At 40.9% G+C, this 13,240-nt stretch overlaps 1 protein-coding gene across 1 annotated transcript in view; it reads right to left on the bottom strand.

The window, feature by feature from the left end:
- Positions 1 to 13,240, bottom strand: part of plcd4b (phospholipase C, delta 4b) — a 24,270-nt gene extending 11,030 nt beyond the window's left edge. The window contains exons 1-7 of the mRNA XM_029703489.1: positions 12,874 to 13,240; positions 8,913 to 8,964; positions 8,552 to 8,710; positions 6,211 to 6,439; positions 5,611 to 5,740; positions 5,039 to 5,270; positions 2,419 to 2,620 (exon numbers count right to left, since the gene is read on the bottom strand). Coding sequence (XP_029559349.1) covers positions 2,419 to 2,620; positions 5,039 to 5,270; positions 5,611 to 5,740; positions 6,211 to 6,439; positions 8,552 to 8,710; positions 8,913 to 8,949 — 989 coding nt within the window. The 5' untranslated portion in view covers positions 8,950 to 8,964; positions 12,874 to 13,240. The remainder of the gene's footprint in view (positions 1 to 2,418; positions 2,621 to 5,038; positions 5,271 to 5,610; positions 5,741 to 6,210; positions 6,440 to 8,551; positions 8,711 to 8,912; positions 8,965 to 12,873) is intronic.

The following is a 13,240-nucleotide window of genomic DNA, read 5'->3' as shown; positions in this document are numbered from 1 at the left end:
AGAGGAAGGCCCTAAAAATTGTCAAAGACTCCAGCCACCCTCGTCATAGACTGTTCTCTCTGCTACCGCATGGCAAGCGGTACCAGAGCACCAAGTCAAGGTCCAAGAGGCTCCTAAATAGCTTCTACCCCCAAGCTATAAGACTCCTGAACAGCTAATCAAATGGCTACCCAGACTATTTGCATTGCCCCCTTTGGAACACTGCTGCTACTCTCTGTTATTACCTATGCATAGTCACTTTAATAACTCTACCTACATGTACATATTACCTCAATTATTTTGACACCGTTGCCCCCACACATTGACATTGACTCTGTACCGGTACCCCCTGTATATAGCCCCGCTATTGTTATTTACTGCTGCTTTTTATTTGTTATTCTTATCCTCTTACTTTTTGGGGGGGTATTTTCTTAAAACTGCATTGTTGGTTAAGGGCTTGTAAGTAAGCATTTCACTGTAAGGTCTACACCTGTTGTATTCGGTGCATGTGACAAATACAACTTGATTTGGATTTGAATCTCGATAAAACAGCTCTGCTTGGCTTGGTAAGTATAATATGGACCAAAAGGCTATTTCTACCCTCTTTGCATCAAATATGTATGCTGCTGAGACAAGTTAATACAAAAAATGAAATGGTGACAGTGTGTCAAGCAAAGGCATAAAAAAAAGTCCATATTGGAGGAAAAGCTGAAAGGTCAATTAATGTGCTTGCTGAGACTACACTTTTGTTATTCCTCATACCGTAATTTCCGGACTATAAGCCGCAACTTTTTTCCCACGCTTTGAACGTCGCGGCTTAAACAATGACGCTGCTAATATATGGATTTTTCCCGCTTTCACATTTAAAAAAAAACAAACACATTCTGTGACGTGCTCAGTTTTTTGGCGGCATAAAGCTTTGATTAGGCCAATGAAATTGCCGAATGGGTTACGGTCAAACAACTTTTTTGTTTACTGTTTAGATTAAATCGAGCGCTCTCAAACTTCCCACCATTCTGATTACGGTAGTCATTTTGTCACCCTGATTCCTGGGGGTACAACAAAGTATTTGCAGCCACTCGACATCAGTGTAAATCGTGCATTTAAGGTGGCCCTCCGTGTTCAGCGGGAGGCTTGGATGACAAGTGGGGAGAAATCCTTCACTAAAACGGGCCGCATGCGAAGAGCAACTTATGGTCAAGTCTACCAGTGGGTCCTGACAGCGTGGAGCATTGTCAAAAAATCCACTATCATCAACGGGTTTCAAAAGGCTGGACTGCTGCATGTTGAAGAGGGCTCAGCGGGGGATTTGCCTCCGGATGAAAGTGACGAGAGCGACAATGAAAACGATCCAATATCGGATGAAGCAATTCTGAGGCTATTCAACTCCGACACCGAAGGAGATGGTTTCAGTGCACAGGAGAAGGAAGATGGTGACCAATGACTTTCTTGGTAGGCTACTGTTTACTGCTAAATTTTTATTTTTTTGTTACAAGTCGTGTTTCGTTAAAGCCTATTTATTTTTGTTACAAGCCGTGTTTCGTTAAAGCCTATTTATTTTTGTTACAAGCCGTGTTTCGTTAAAGCCTATTTATTTTTGTTACAAGCCGTGCTTCGTTAAAGCCTATTTATTTTTGTTACAAGCAGTGTTTCGTTAAAGCCTGTGTAAAGTTAATTTGTTTCAATGTACCGGTAGGCACCTGCGGCTTATAGACATGTGCGGCTTATTTATGTTCAAAATAATATATATTTTTTAATTCAGTGGGTGCGGCTTATATTCAGGTGCGCTTAATAGTCCGGAAATTATGGTACTTTTCATGATTATTCAGTTTCTTGGTCAAATATGTAGCCTACTCATTGTAGTTGTTGTTTAAAAGCCCGCCATTAAAAACATTATGATAATAAAAAATGATTGATAGTAGCCCAGTCCTGTAACTACAGGCTACAGTTTAAAAAATATTTAAAACCCTTTTATTTTCTCTTATCTTAAAAAGGTAAGATTCTCAGGTTAGGCTACAGTAGACAAAAATAAGATTAACTTAATGTGCCATTTAACAATGTTTTTTCTTAACCTACCAAGTACAAAATGATCATTCTTATGGGCTAAAACAATATTATTGCTGCCATTTTTTAAATGTAATTTCCTCATGGTCATGCATTATCCTGGCCACTTTCTTAACAGTTTGGCCTGTCAATCAATCACTATGGGTGGTATTTTTGGGGAAGGGGGCGGGATGTTTGTGAGTCACAAGGTTGGTAGGGTTTCAGACCTGTCAAATGAATTGCACTCCCACTTTCAAAGTCAGGCACCCATGCAAATGTATGTCACCAATCAGGCCGGAGGACTGGATTTGCCCATCCCTGAGCTACAAAGGGTTATAATTGGATGTTTGGTATGAAGCTAAGGGTTGTAATGGTGAGGATAATTTTGTTCCTCACTGGATGTAGGCCTCCTGGCTGCTCTGTCCTCGGAGCTGATCCTCCATCAAGTAGGTGTTGTGGGAGGAACAGATGAAGTAGTGGCTGAGGGGCCGGCTCATGTCCTGGTTCAGGGTCAGCCGCTGGGGATCCAAAATGGCGCCCTCTGGAGAGACCAGGTACATCTGGAAGCCATCTATAGACATGGCCCGTTGTTTCTTGGCTGCGAGGAGACATGGGAAGTTCCGTCTTATCATAAGTCAAACCCAATCAAAAAATGCTCAGTAACTACTGTAAAGGAAATTTTACTTTGTGCAACTTGTCTTTGGTGTCATAAACAATCCTTGGTTCTTGCCTGTGTCTGGTAAAGATATGAGGGGGGGGGGGGGGGGGGGCTGCTGTCATGACCTCCTCCTTTATTTGTCAGAACACCCAGAATATGTTCTTTAAGTTAAGATAGGAGACGGTGCCAGACACATGCCGGAACAAATTGTGACCGACCAGCTTGATTTGGTCTGATGTAGAATATTGTTTTTCTTATGTAGAGTTCTTTTAGTTGGATAAAAGTAGAGACTCAGAGCTGGAAAATGGTACACTATAGTTGAGGAACAATGGAAAAGTAATTCTGCTTTGAAAGTTGAACTTGTGATGTCACTTTTGAGAAAATGGCCCTTGAATGTTTTGGTAAACCTACTGGAGAGCTCTCTTTGTCTACATACTTTCAGCATCGTTCACACCCTCTTAAGCCTTAGCCCCACCCATATCTTTAAGGATTCAGATGTGGGTCTATTTACTAAACAACCAAAAGGTTTCAAGACTAAAGGCTGGTTTATACTATGCCTATCGACAGTTGTCGCAGTGACATCATGAACATTCTATTGTCGTCCGACAACCGTGTCGTTGTCGTATAAAGTTTGTAAAGTATAAACACAAAAACTACCGGCTGCATGACATCAGCAACCTGGTGGTCCAAAATAGCTAGTGTATTTTAACACTAATAAACCCACCCGTTTAAAAATGAATTTAGTATATGTCAATCTAGCAAACCAGGCAACTAAAAGGAACTTTCTAAACAATGTTTTGGTTTGTTTCTAGCTTGTTAGCTAGCTAATGTTAAGTTAGCTGGCTAGCCAGTTCAAATAATGACCATATCATATAGCTGACGTCTTCACTTTAGCCCATTTGTCTTCATTATTAGAGGAAAATAAACTCACAGCAAGATCATTATTTACAAGTTAATGGTGAGCCAATTACAGAAAATAGCTAACGGTTGTGAGTGTGATGAAATAAAAGCAGGCCATTCTACTGGATAATTTTTGAACTTGGACACTGTCTCGTTGGCCTAACATTATATCCTAATTTGACTTTGGTGCAGGTCCTGTTCTTCACATTACCGTTTCTGGTAAACACATATTATATGAAATAAAATCAAAGTTTATTTGTCACATGCACAGGATACAGAAGGTGTAGTGAAATGGTTATTTGCATAGTGGAGTCTTTTGTTTAGACATGTAGCTAGCTGGCTAGCTAGCTAAACAATGAACCATAATCTCAACTCATAACGTTACTACCCTGCATGAATCTGCAGGTAGCTAACCAACCAGGTTCAATCTTAGCTAGCTAGCTAACATTAGGCGCTAATTAGCAATGCAAATGGCTCTGAGATACGAATAATATTACTACACAAATCATACACTTAAAATTAGCTTGCGAGCCACCCAGCTAACATTAGCTAGCTAGCTAACAGTACGCTTTAACTTGAAATGAAAACGACTTTGACAAAATTAGAAACGTATAATATCTGAAAATGTAGCTTGCTAGATTATTTTACCTGTAGACATGGATGGACGCTTCTCCCTCTCTGTCAAAGATGCCATGGTTGTCCTTAGTTTGAATATGTAATCCGGAGACGTTTTATATACAACAGCCTTTTGTGTATTCTCTTTTCGACTCCCTCCTCATATTTACAATCAAATGCCAGAATTTTCTCCATCTACTTAGCTATCACACTCCAATTCCACCAGGCATTCCACTGATTTCAAAACTCGGTCCTCCAGAAAGTGGAGAGCAACACTTTTGCAATTCTACTACGTGATATCTTTAAAAAAAAGCAGTGTTAGAAAGGATTAACCACACATACTGAACTGACCTGCTCATGTTGTAGACAAAAGCGTGCTACATGGCAGACCAATCTGAACTCATCTCTCGACATGTCCAGGCCATCCATTATCTCAGCCAATCATGGCTAGCGGGAAGGTCCCTGTCTTTTTCTGTGGCTAAACCAACTAGGCTTGTAATTTAACAATTGTATTCGTATTTACAGATGGCATACAAGTTTGTTATTAAGACACATGAAAGTTAACATGTTCCAGAAGGCATTTCTACAAAAATACTAATTTTGATATTTAAAAAAAGTTGACGTTCAAAATGCCTCTCCTGTTAGGTAGTGACATGCAACATACAGCTAGTTTCCTTACTTGTTGAATGGTTAATTGTGGGCTCTTGTGGTTTACTGAAGTAAACTAGGTTATTAATATTGTGGTTGCCGTTCATTGTGATTGACATTGTCTCACCGAGGCTATTAATGACATAATTCATTACGGTTGACTGTGGTTGGTTACAGTTGCACAGTGGTCGTTACCGGTCTCTGACGGCTCATAGCGATCAATCAGCTCCTGGGCATGCTCCCGACTCCTCTCTCCCTCCTGTTGCTCCTGCATCAGAAAGTCCTTCAGCTCAGCAAGGGTTAATGTCTGTCCGTCTCGGGAGTAGTCCTGGAACACCCGTCGCATGTCCTTCCTTTCCGTCAGTATCTTATAGAACTGGACAAACTCCTCGTTCTCCAGACAACCTGACTTAGACTTATCTGCCAACTGGGGGTAAAGAAAATAAGCAGCATAGATTGTTACCTCTGCAGTCTTCCCGTGGTATTGTACTCTCAATAAATCATGCTACAACAGAATTCCATCACCTGATGATGGAAGGCAGATTAGTTACTGATATTTGACTGTGATAGGTTTCTGTTAAATATGACCAACGTTGAGAACTATTCCACGACCTACAACATCCCAATTGAACCGCTGCTCACAATGCTAGGTTGATTCATTGACTGAGGATGTCATATGAGCAGTGGGAAGCATAGAATAAATATAGAAAAAAGTATAGTTTTGATACACTAAACGAAAGACCTCACGAACTTGATGGGTACCTCACCGTGAAGAGGTGAAGAGCATACTCCTCGTTCATGTCCATATTCATCATCTTCAGCAGTGTGCGCACCTCCTTGAAGTTCATCCGTCCGTCCTTGTTTTTGTCCGCCTTCTGAAACCAGTCCCAGATCCATCTGAGGGAAGATGCTGGCTAAGGGCAACACTTGGTAAGAAATGATTTAGAAAGGAGCAACAACAAAGACTTTACTCTCACAACCAAAGTGTTTTTTTGACCATAGAATTAAGAATTAGAATACTAGAATGGAAATGAACCTTCTTATAATGGGATAAAGGTCAGCCATTTCGGTCAGCCAAAAGAATCAGGGAGCATTTTTCCTGCATAAGTAAAATCTGGATTTCTTCTCTTCTGCCATTAATTCCAATTAGACTAGTCTGGATTTCTTTCTGACAATATGGCTGCCATTTTCACCCCATTCTGGAACTTTGATGGTTTATGACATAGCCCCTCCAGTAACTTAATAGGACCTCTATGGTTTTGATTGTTTAGATCAATTGTTATGAACGTATTATGATAAGGCCCCACCAAGTCAAGTGTCACAAAACATCTAATAATCTGCCTGTTATCTGTATGGGATAAGGATACTGGTCAACCCTCTCCTTGTCATCCATGCTCTCAGCGTTCTGTATCAGCTTGCGTACACCCCGGATCCAGGCCTGCGCCTCAGAAGGTGACTCCGCCACCAGGTCCAGGTTGCCGCGGCGTCCACGAAACACCAGGGTGAAACAGAGGTCAGCGGGGAACTCTTCAGCGACGCTCAGCAAGACCTCCGACTGGTGACCTTCACGCACCACCTCAACATCAGCCACAGAAACTAGAAAGGAACATTAGGCATTATCGGAAAGATTCATACTTAGGAAAGGCATGCGTAAGAAAGGTGTAATTTCCTATGTGCTTCTCAGTAGTTGATATTCAGACTTACCTTATGAAGGTGCGTAACGGGCATTGCAGGCATGGTTCCCTTGTGTGAACTGAATTTCTTTTAAATCAACTGCTGAAAACCCTCCCATTTGCTGGCCAACAGATTTTCTCGTGGAGTTTTTATTCAAAAGGGTTTTCAGTACATTTATCTTAAGCCATCCCTTTAAATACAATGTACCTTTAATTCGAATTTTGTCGACAGACTAGAATGCATCGAGATAACTGGTTCGTAAAAATAGAGAAGGATGAAAGAAGCCATCTAAATATGCATCTTTGTCTCCGTTTCAACTGGTAGATTTAAAAATAAACTGATCTTGTAGATTATTTAGGAACATTTTAGAGTTAGGAAAGTATGTATGAATCATAAAAAAAACTGGTTTGGAGAGCCTTTAGACACTAAATGCTTTATTTTGACAAATAAAAAAATGTGGTGTGATTCATCCTGAAAGTTGTTATATTCGAGCTGAATCCATGAAATATTGGAAGGTGGGAAAGAAAAAAGTATACAACAGGGGTTGAACAATAGTCCTATAAATCTACCCTAATTCTTACTAATCATGGAACTGTATGACAACGGTCCAGTCGTCGTGAACCGTGCTCCAGGTTTAACCTGCTACATGTGGTCTGAATTCCATAATGATTCAAATAGGCTTCATGTCCCAAATTATTTCACAACATTAACCTAATATGATCCACTAACGCTAGAGGAACAACTTACACGGATGTGACAAAAAAAAGAGAACGGAAACGGAATGATGCTAAATGTAAGCTACAAATTGAAAACTAACAATAAAGTGACAGAAATGTATGCGGGTATTACTGACGGTGGCTCCCGTTAGTGGCTAATATTTAACATGATACAAATTGTAAAATAAAACAAAAGCCCGGGCATAGGCTATATTTAAACATTCTTTAAAGTCCATACATCAACTGGGCAGCTTAAGCCCTACAGAAACCTACAGCTTGGGTGTCCAAATTTCATCCACACAAATTATGAGGGCACACAATGAAAATTCTGACTAACAGCACAGAAATGTATAGGCTATTTCACTGTGGAAAAGTAGCCACAATACATGTCATGATGATATGATTTTCAGTTTGCTTCCATATGACTGGTTTCACATTCGTCTCCAAGGAAAAATGATCTAAAACGATGGCTGTGCATTTTACAATCCCCTTCTCCAAACGGATTACTCATTTACCTAGCTCTTATCAATAGCTCTTATCCATTTATAAATTATAGTGCATGGATAATGCTGCTATTTCTATCTTAAAAAAGCAAGATGCTTTTACCATTTGGAATCAGCAGGTTTGCTCAACCTTATTCATGGTTTCCTCACGTGTAAATGTGCCGTAATTATGAGGGAGTTAGGTCAAGGTCAGAATATGGGCTCTCAAGTGTCGCAGCGGTCTAAGGCACTGCGTCTCAGTGCTAGAGGCTACACTACAGACACCCTGGTTCGAATCCAGGCTGTCTCACAACCGGCCATGATTGGGAGTCCCATAGGGCGGAACACAATTAGCCTAGCGTCGTCCGTCTTTGGCCAGGGTAGGCCGTCATTGTAAATAAGAATTTGTTCTTAACTGACTTGCCTAGTTAAATTAAGGTTACATTTTTTTTTTAATAATAAATCTGTAGACACTTCCGCAACCTTTCATTTCTTAGATCTCCGCCCGAACGAAGTGGGTGAATAGCATGCTATTCTCATGCTTAAGTTCAAGGTCAGAAAACACATAGAGAGAGAAGTGCATAAAAAGGGAATATAACGCTCCATTTACACGCGCTTAACTCGGGTCGGAATCGGGGCCTATGTGAAGACATACTTAGGCTTTTTCAATGCTAGAGTGATTTCTCAAGGAATGATTTATGCATCATCCTTTTTTCAAAAAGAGAAATAATGTGGCCGTCAATTCAGTTATCTACAGTATGTACAGTCTGTGGTCAATTCTTATAACATCTCATCCGTGCTCCCTCCCTCCCGCCACCCACACCCTCGTTACTCACAGGTGGAGTGGCCTGTTCCTGCCCACCTGGACTTATACCAGATGGTCCGGCCATCTTCCTGTAGCCGGAAATGCCGCTGCTTCTTCCACGATTTGGACTTGACCTTCTTCAACATGGCCCCCGCCTTCATCACCTGGAGGTCCTTGTCACCCTTGGCAACTGTGCAGGATCAGGGGTTACCATCGTGTTTACAAATACAGTCCATATTTGGTCAATTGAGACCCCAGTGTTGTTTCTCTATTCTGTTTAATGGAGGCTGACATCTGTACTCCAAAAGTTCATTTTTGAGATTTGATCAAAGAAAATAAAATTGTATTATTGCTTGTTTCCTCATGCAACATATTAGTACCCATCAACTTACACAAGCTTTGGGGAGAATCCATGAAGACTTGACACATGCACTTGGTGATATCCTGCCAAAAAAAAGAGGACAAACATAATTGCTGCGATACCTATTACGCTGTGATAGTGAAACATATACATAAGCTCTCCAAATTATTAGCGGTGGTCAACCAATTACCTCCCACCATGGCTGAATAATTGTTCTAACTGTGTCGTCAACATTATGGATGGGTTGCCTGTAGAGCTTAGAAATCCAATCAAGCTTTTGCTTTCTCTATCCATCATCTATTGATTGGCTAGGGGGGGGCAGATGATTGACAGTCTGTCTGCTGTACTGGTTTTTACAATACCGTCCAAACGATTTCTTTGAAGTAAAAAAAAGAAATGTGTTGCTAGTTAATAAGTAAATACCTGCAGTCAACTTGTTCATCATTTCAGCTGTCACAATTTTTCACAATGAAGCTTACCGGTAGTTCCCAGACTTGTGGTGTTTGTTTACAAGCACACAATGACAAGAGACGAGAGCCTTGGGAGTCACTCACTGTTGTGCAGCACATGCCAGGTGATCTAGTTACAGTATGGAATTCACAACTTACCTACCGGTCAATAGTTTTAGAAGGGTTTTTGTTAATTTTACTATTTTCTACATTGTAGAATAATAGTGAAGACATCAAACCTATGAAATAACACATGGAATCATGTAGTAACCAAAAAAGTGTTAAAAATATATTTGAGATTCTTCAAATAGCCACCCTTTGCCTTGATAACAGCTTTGCAGTCTTGGCATTCTCTCAACCAGCTTCGTGAGGTAGTCACCTGGAGTGCATTTCAATTAACAGGTGTGCCTTGTTAAAAGTTAATTTGTGGAATTTCTTTCCTTCTTAATGCGTTTGAGCCAATCAGTTGCGTTGTGACAACATAGGGGGATATACAGAAGATAGCCCTATTTGGAAAAAGACCAAGTCCCTATTATGGTATGAACAGCTCAAATAAGCAAAGAGAAATGACAGTCCATCATTACTTTAATACGGAACATTTCAAGAACTTTGAAAGTTTCTTCAAGTGCAGTCGCAAAAACCATCAAGCACTATGACGAAACTGGCTCTCATGAGGACCGCCACAGGAAGGGAAGACCCAGAGTTACCTGCTGCTGAGGATAAGTTCATTAGAATTACCAGCCCCAGAAATTGCAGCCCAAATAAATGCAGAGTTCAAGTAACAGACACATCTCAAAATCAACTGTTCAGAGAAGACTGTGTGAATAAGGCCTTCATTGTCGAATTGCTGCAAAGAAACCACTACTAAACGAAACCAATAATAAGAAGAGACTTGCTTGGACCAAGAAACACGAGCAATGGACATTAGACCGGTGAAAATGTGTCCTTTGGTCTGGAGTCCAAATTTTAGTTCCAACCTCCATGTCTTTGTGAAATGCGGTGTGCGTGAACGGATGATCTCCGTATGTGTATTTCCCACCATAAAGCATAGAGGAGGTGTTATGGTGTGGGGGTGCTTAGCTGGTGACACTGTCTGTGATTTATTTAGAATTCAAAGCCCACTTAACCAGCATGGCTACCACAGCATTCTGCAGTGATACACCGTCACATCTGGTTTGGGCTTAGTGGACCATAATTCGTTTTTCAACAGGACAATGACCCAACACACATCCAGGCTGTGTAAGGGCTATTTTACGAAGAAGAGAGTGATGGAGTGCTGCATCAGATGACCTGGCCTCCACAATCACCCAACCTCAACCCAATTGAGATGGTTTGGGATGAGTTGGACCGCAGAGTGAAGGAAAAACAGCCAACAAGTGCTCAGCATATGTGGGAACTCCTTCAAGACTGTTGGTAAAGCATTCCAAGGAAGCTGGTTGAGAGAATGCCAAGAATGTGCAAAGCTGTCATCAAGGCAAAGGGTGGCTACTTTGAAGAATCTCAAATATAAAATATTTTATTAGCTTTCTGGTTACTACATGATTCCATATGTGTTATTTCATAGTTTTGATGTCTTCACTATTATTCTACAATGTAGAAAATAGTAAAAATAAAGAAAAATCCTTGAATGAGTAGGTGTTCTAAAATTTTGGACAGGTAGTGTAAATGTTTGCAAGCTAGATATCTTATAACTCTTAAGTTAACTGTCTAAAATGTGCTAAATGCTCTGTAGTTTGTGCATTTGGTTTGCTAATTTAGTATCTAGTTAGCTATCTAGCTAAGTGGTTAGCTTCTTCCAAAATCAAGCTTTGCTTGGTAACAGCAGATAATCCTGTCCTGGATCAAGAGCCTTGTTGTCTAATATTTGTTTTGGGTGTGCAGCAAACTGGGAGTAGCATTTTTTAGTTATTGTATAACTTTTAGCTGGGATGTCTGTCCTGCAAATACATTAGCGCAATGTGCTCCTTTGCATTTAGTTAGCATTCTCTATGGGATTTTACATGTACTTCTTAGCATTGCTAACCTTTGGATTACAAAGGGTCAGTGGGGTTTTAAAATAGCTCCCCTTGTGTTCAGTGCTGGTATTACCGAATATCCCGGTATTACATTTTACATTTTAATCATTTAGCAGACGCTCTTATCCAGAGCGACTTACAGTAGTGAATGCATACATTTCATTCATTTTTTTCCCCCTGTGCTGGCCCCCCGTGGGAATCGAACCCACAACCCTGGCGTTGCAAACACCATGCTCTACCAACTGAGCTACAGGGAAGGCTTAAGGAGGAAATGAAGGTATGAAGGTATGACAATCTGGATACCGCCAAAGCCTATTAATGACGGCAACTTTTGGCTCAGCTATCTAGTCCCTTGGGAAAGAGGTTCTTAAACCTTCTCCGAGGGGAAACTCACAAGGATTATTGTATTGTACACACTGAACAACAGACAAATGTTCCATAAAGGGATAGTTCAAATGGCTACTCCCCCCTTTGTTTGGCTTTTCAATGGCTCTCTTTCCTTTTACAACCTTTGTAGAGCAATGGAAAAATGTTATAGTATCCTCGGGGGTTGTTTTCAACTGTTCACAGCGAGGTCCATGTTCCACTGTTCAAAATACCAGTTACTTTCCCTTCCAGGTCCACTGTTAGTAAATATCAACTCTTTACCCAGCCACGTAAGTGTAGCAAAAGCAAAGAAACTATATTTTTGATACTTTTTAACCACCCCAGTGATGTTGTTGACTGTTGTGTGATGTTTGTGAAAAGATGTTAAAGAAGAGGCAGAAACAGAACTCTCATTTTCCTGGACCCCTTCTATAACTACAGTATATTCTACACACACAGTACATTCTCGTGCAAATACAAGAAGTCATATGGTTCTAGCCAAAGAATAACCTTCTATGTTATTTGAGGGGCGGTGGCAGGAGTGTTTCTGACAGAGAACTCTTTCAGGGGATTTGACTAATATGTGCAAGAGTGTGGTCAACACACACACACAGAATCATGACTCACTGGTAAATTGGTCTCATACTCACACCAAAAAATACTCAAAGTAATATATAAATACTATACACCCAGTGAAGTGGCAGCCTCATTATATGCCCATATGACTCCACTACAAGCACCCCTTATTATAACCATCTGTGATATCCACAGGAATGTTCAACTTCCCCTTTCATGAAAGCTCTGTGCTCGACCCTCACAGGTTGGTTCTACACTTCAGTAGGAGCTATGTGAAGAATCCTATAAACAAACCAGTCTTTTATCATGCGAAGAATCCTATAAACAAACCAGTCTTTTTTCATGCATGTAAAACATGCTTGTGCCAGGGAGGGAGGCTGGCTGAAGGACAACAAAGTAGAACCAGATGCTGTAATATGAGACAGTATTAAAACAGGGACCGGGGGGGTATATTATCATCAAACCAACAAAATCAACACTAAACCACAAACTCTACTGAACATTTACTGCATTGTATAGATGAGTAAAAAAGTTGACTTTCTGTAAAGTAATGTGAAGGGTCAAAGGAGAAAAAAAAGAAACTTACCAAATTGTAGACTGCTCCCTTGGGTCTTTGCCCCGACTCAGCTTGGGCTGCCACTGCTGTGACGCGCTCCAGAATAGATTGATGTTTGGTGAGAGACAGTCCAGGAAAGGGCTCTAGACCAGAATTAGGGAGTGCCCAAAAGATAGCTGGCCCCCAGAAAGGCCTCCAGAGATGGGGGTCTGTTGGAGGTAGCAAGCCCAGTAGAAAGCTCCAGAACTTAAGACACTCAGGGAATGTCCTGAGACCACTAGCCCAGCACAGGGAGATGGGGAGTGTCTAGAGGAAAGCTGGCTCAGTGTCAGCCTCTCTGTCTACCAGGCTCCACTGTGCCTGCGTTGTCTGAGAAAACTGATCCCCAGACAACACT

Source organism: Salmo trutta, chromosome 20 (genome assembly GCF_901001165.1).
Source record: "Salmo trutta chromosome 20, fSalTru1.1, whole genome shotgun sequence".
Lineage (NCBI taxonomy): Eukaryota > Metazoa > Chordata > Actinopteri > Salmoniformes > Salmonidae > Salmo > Salmo trutta.
This window is presented reverse-complemented; position numbering and strand designations above follow the sequence as displayed.